General features: G+C 41.4%; 1 protein-coding gene across 1 annotated transcript; it reads left to right on the top strand.

The window, feature by feature from the left end:
- Window positions 1-429: 429 nt before the first annotated feature.
- Window positions 430-1,359, top strand: LOC124968565 (olfactory receptor 7A10-like). The gene has a single exon (XM_047531152.1). It carries the CDS (start codon window positions 430-432, stop codon window positions 1,357-1,359), a length of 930 nt encoding a protein of 309 aa, XP_047387108.1.
- The last annotated feature ends 4,243 nt before the right edge of the window (window positions 1,360-5,602 follow it).

Here is a 5,602-nt window from a genome sequence, read left to right as displayed (position 1 = left end):
TTTAATTAAAAAAAGCACAAGAACCATATTTTATAATATAATTACTCAGTGTAATTCGATATGAAGCAAAATGCTACACTCTTCTCAAGAGTCCACATACGGAAACTGGTTTATGATGGAAAGTATAAATTGTCTCATTTCTGTTGTTTGGTACTGGGAATTGAATCCAGGGTTGCATTTCCTCTGATCCACACTGCAGGCATTTTTATTTAGATACAGAGTCACAGGAAGTGACTTAAGGCCTTACTAAATGACTGAGGCCGGCCTTGAATTTGCAATGCACTACCTCAGCATCCACAGTCAATGGGGTACGGTAACGTGCCATCAGGTCCAACTGAATTTTCCCATTTCAACTAAAGCAGTGGTGACCATATATGTAAAGAGGAGTCATGATATTTTTCTTTTTATTTTGGTAGTCACATCCACCACATGGAACCAGGAAACAGCACAAGAGTTTCAGAGTTTCTTCTGCAGGGATTCTCGGAGGACCCAGAACTGCAGCCCCTCATCTTTGGGCTTTTCCTCTCCATGTACCTGGTCACTGTGCTGGGGAACCTGCTCATCATCCTGGCCACCATCTCAGACTCCCACCTGCACACGCCCATGTACTTCTTCCTCTCCAACCTGTCCTTTGTGGACATCTGCTTCACCTCCACCACCATCCCAAAGATGTTGGTGAACATCCAGACACAGAGGAAGACCATTACCTACACAAGCTGCATCACGCAGATGTGCTTTTTCTTCATTTTTGTAGAGTTGGACAATTTCCTCCTGGCTGTGATGGCCTATGACAGGTTTCTAGCCATCTGCCACCCCCTGCATTACATGGTCATCATGAATCCCTGGATCTGTGGTTTGCTGGTTCTGGTGTGCTGGATCCTGAGTGCCCTGCATGCCCTGCTACAAAGCTTAATGATGTTGCAACTGTCCTTCTGCAGAAACTTGGAAATCCCACACTTTTTCTGTGAACGTAACCAGGTGGTCCAACTTGCCTGTTCTGACACCTTCCTTAATGACATGGTGATGTATTTTGCATCTGTGTTGCTGGGAGGTGGCCCCCTTGCCGGCATCCTTTACTCCTACTGCAAGATAGTGTCCTCCATCCGTGCAATCTCATCAGCTCAGGGCAGGTACAAAGCCTTCTCCACCTGTGCTTCTCACCTGTCCATTGTCTCCTTATTTTATGGCACAGGACTTGGTGTGTACATTAGTTCTTCTGCAACCCGCAACTCACACTCCAGTGCCACAGCCTCGGTGATGTACACTGTGGTCACCCCCATGCTGAACCCCTTCATCTACAGTCTGAGGAATAATGATGTAAAGAGGGCCCTGAGAAGGCTCTTTGGTGGGCAACTGTAGCAGGTTCAGAAGCCCATGCCCCTGACTGCAGGCAGCAAGCCTCAGAGCCAGAGTTGGGATTCTAATGAGATTGGGCATGTGAAGCTTCCTCCTCCTATTGATTTCCTGCAATTTCACTCCTCTGAGTTCAACCTCTCTCTACTATTAACAACCCACTTCATTCAGTCTCCTGCTTTCTATGATGCTCAGTAGTTTTTTACTTTGAGTTTCTAAATTCTTTATAACGTTGAACCAATAAACCTTTGATAATTCCCATTCATGTCATGGGACAGAAAGGATGTCTCAGGAATCATTTCTTCCCTCTTGAAATACATCATATCAATGAATGTTTCTTTGGTTTTACTGAAAAAATATTCCTGAGTTTGGCTATGTGTATGCAGAAGCTGGGCACTGGGACCCTGAGGTGGATTTTGTAGTTTGTAGTAGAGGGAAATGTGTCACTGAAGTGCTTCTCCTTTGCTTTATCAATTCTGTGTATGTCTATACTTTAACTGCTCCTCTTGATAACTTGGACTTTAGTGTAATGGTGTTGATTGTTGTAGGTTACTGGGGTCACAAATTAAAAATTTAGGCCAAGATATTCAAAAGTTCTGTGGATTAGGATTGAGCTAATTGAGATATCCTTGAGAGATCATTATTCTGCCTACTACAAGTTCTTTTTAGCAGTGATACTAGTAGTGTTTCGAGAGCCCTTGTATGCAACTATTGACTGGACACAGTGGAGCACACCTTTAAACCAAGAGCTTGGAGGCTGAAGCTGGAGGATGGTCATTGTGAAGCCAGCCTTGCAAGTTAGGGAGACCCAAGCAAACAAACAAATAAATAAATAGGGCATTTAGCTCAGGGGTGGGCCACATCTGGGGTCAATCTGCAGTATGATGAAATGATAATAACAATAACACAGCAACAATAATACACAGAAATCATTACAATCTTTAGAGTGAGTGACCACACTTCCTTTCAAAAAATACACAAAAATAATAATATAAAGAGAATTTTGGCAGGAGAAGACCTAAAACTACCTACACCAGACTTTCACAGAACTTCACAGCCTTGCTCCTCAGAGAGAGGTCCACAGATCAGGACCTCCAGTAACAGGACCACCTTTGTCAAGGAAGAATGCAGAGGTCCTGCAACCACAGTAGACCTATGGTCTCAGCATTTGCATCACAACTTGCATCCTTGATGATTCTTCTGCATATTGAAGTTTGTGTAGAATTGGTTTTGATGAACTCTTCACTGCTGACATTTGGAAGCAGGGAAATTATTTGTGTTGGGAGCTGTTGTGGATGATGTAGATGTTTAGTACCAGCATTGAGACTTCATCATATATTTCCAGTGGAAAATATCTCAAGCTGAAAATATCAGGCTCAGATCTTAGGAACTGGAAATATTATACCAGCATTCAAATGAGAGTCTTTTCTCTACTTAAGTTAATAGCATTGGTCAGCCCAGTTTCTGTAGAGGATGGAGTTCATAATAGTATCAATACATAAGACAGACTTCATAGAAGAGACTTCCATAAAAATGAAGATGCCCATTACCTATCAGATATTAAGCTCAGGTTATGATGCATAAAAAGAACAAATCACATCTCTTCCTAGTAAGCATTTGGAAGTGAGGGACTGAGTGGGACCTCTTAATACATGTTAAAACTGTAATTTAATGACAGTTTGAGAAAGAACCTCAAAGGCAAGTGGTGTAATGCTCAAGGCTTTAGACAAAGGGAACACAGTGATCACTCTTGTTAATGAGGACATGGCACTTTTCAGGGGTATCGGTGCTTTTCTCCCAGCACAGGTTCAGGCTTTGAAGACACATAAGCTCCAGTCAAGATGAGCTCATCAGTGTCAGACTTAGAAAACACTTTCAGTCAAAGTGGGGATGAAGTGCCAGGATGCTGGACCTCTGGAAGGCAGGTGGATCCATGGAGAGATAATAAAACATAGGTGTACTGGACTATAAACGTGTCTCCTAGGAATAGAGAAACAGCAGGCAGAATTTCGTGTCTTTCCAGGCCAGCGTCCCTCCAGGGGACAAGGGGGAAATGAGCCTAATGAGCAGATATACGGAGCTGTGACTCTCTGCTCTGATGTGGTCCCTCAGTACACATCCTTGTGCTGGACGGGATGTGCTGGTGTCCTTTGAGGTCTTCAGTCTGCCTAGGAGCCCAGCACTTGACTCCTTCCTGCTGTGTTTTCTGGGGCCAGAGCTTCAGTCACCATCAAGCCCACCCAGGCAGGACATTGCACTTCCAGAGAGACCATCCTCTCAGAGCTGGTCTCCAGGAGAGTCTGACAGCTCAGTGGATGCTGCAGGAAAGCTTCAGAGAATGGACACCAGTACTCTTTAGCTGAGGTCAGTGGAGAGCCAGGCCAACCTAGCACAGAGCAGGGCTGCTGTGGCTGCTCGCTGTCCTGATTGAGGATTTACTCACAAGGCTGCATTGATTCATGACACTTGGCTGAGAAGTGAACATTGCACTGATTAACACAGGGTTCACTGCTGGCCATGAAATGGAGCTAATGGAGGCTGAAGAGAAGAAGGAGGGAGGTGTCCAGTGCTCCCAGAGAAAGAGCAGAGGTCCAAGGAGCTTTGCATTTAAGGGAGTAGAGGAATAGTAATTAACTGTGCAGGAACAAGAAGTTTGGTTAGTGCATTTTAAAATTGTGTATGTGCTCAATATGGGAAATAATTGATTATGCTTATTTATTATTTACAAAGATCCTGAGTATGAATCTTGCATGTTATCTTAGGTAAAAAGTTCATGGGACACACATTTTTAAAGTATTATTTTCTCTATAGTAACATTGAAAATATAATTTCATAGGTGAATAGAGTTATGCCTGGATCCTTACTGTGGAATGCTTTGCATACTTGTGAGACTTAATATACCTGTGTTTTTTCAGCTATTTCCTGGTGTGTTGCAAAGGGCTGTGCTGGTTTCTCTAAGTGATAGGAGTTCCCCCCACACTGTTTTCCAATATAGTCATTTTAAGATATTATTGGTATTTTTTCTACCACAGACTGTCTATTTTCATGTATATAGAAATGCATTAGTTGGGAATGTGTGAAAATTTGTGAATTTTGTAAATTCCAGTCTATGAATTGGTTGTATCCGCACATTACTTTTTCAGAAAATGTGAGTGATTAATTTAATATTCTTTGAATTCTTGCTTTAAATAAAAATAAAGATAGTTGACGGTCTTGTGCATTCCTAGTTCTATGTCACCATAGATACACATTTCCATCTGCTTTTTACACCTCTGCTATGACTTACTGTGTATTTGTGATTTTCTGCTCAGATGCATTGCTCAGAAAGGCATCCACTGTAGGCATCATTGAAAGGCATTCATGCTTATTTCCCTCTTGATCCAAGCTTATTTTATCCTTGTTTAACATATTTCAACATAAACAATTTTGTATGGAGATATCAAAACTTTACCTATTTTCACCATCCTGCTGTTTAGAGGACTTCCTTCATTTTGTCTTATTTGCAGGTGTTTGGCAATTGAGTCTCAAATTCATAACCCATGTTGATATCATTAACTAATTCCTATTTCACATCTTTCCATTGGATGTTTTAGATTTTTCATTTCATTTGTTTCAAACAGTGCATGGTGAATGAATTTATTGAAAAGTGACATGGAACCCTGTCAACAAGTACAGGGGGCATTTTTAATAAAGAATAGCAAAATATTTAAGATCAGTATAGTAGAATGTAAGCTGGTGGTCAGCAGAGGCTGGAAAGGGTGGGGAGGAGGCAGGGAGACTGTATAACCACTGCAACCCACAGTCACAGGGGAAGGGGTCCGTGTCCCACCACAGAGTGGGAAGTTTTCAGTGAAGCCATTCCTTATACAGTGTTATGTCCAAAAGTTTATAATCTTTTGATGCAAACATAATATTACTTCCAAAGCACTCTACTTGTTTTTCTTTCTTTTTTTTTTTACTATTTCAAGGCACATTTAATTCAACATCAAGAGTGTAATACAAAAGACGCAAATTCAACAAAGGATCACATTCCCCCATGCATGCATGACTTGTACTGACATCTATTATTTGACTTTCTCATGACTATTAAAGGTTCTTTCTCAGAAAAAAAACAAAAAACAAAAAATAACCCAAACAAAGAAACAAACAAAAACAATTAAATACAAAATCACCTCTTTGACCCAGAGATTCAACAACAATCATGAAGTCCACAGTCTTATTGGCAAAACTGATACACAGTGTCTTTAGG

The sequence above is a fragment of the Sciurus carolinensis genome, chromosome 17 (genome assembly GCF_902686445.1).
Source record: "Sciurus carolinensis chromosome 17, mSciCar1.2, whole genome shotgun sequence".
In the NCBI taxonomy this organism is placed as follows: Eukaryota; Metazoa; Chordata; class Mammalia; order Rodentia; family Sciuridae; genus Sciurus; species Sciurus carolinensis.
The sequence above is the reverse complement of the archived record's forward strand: the minus strand, read 5'-3'. Positions and strand labels throughout refer to the sequence as shown.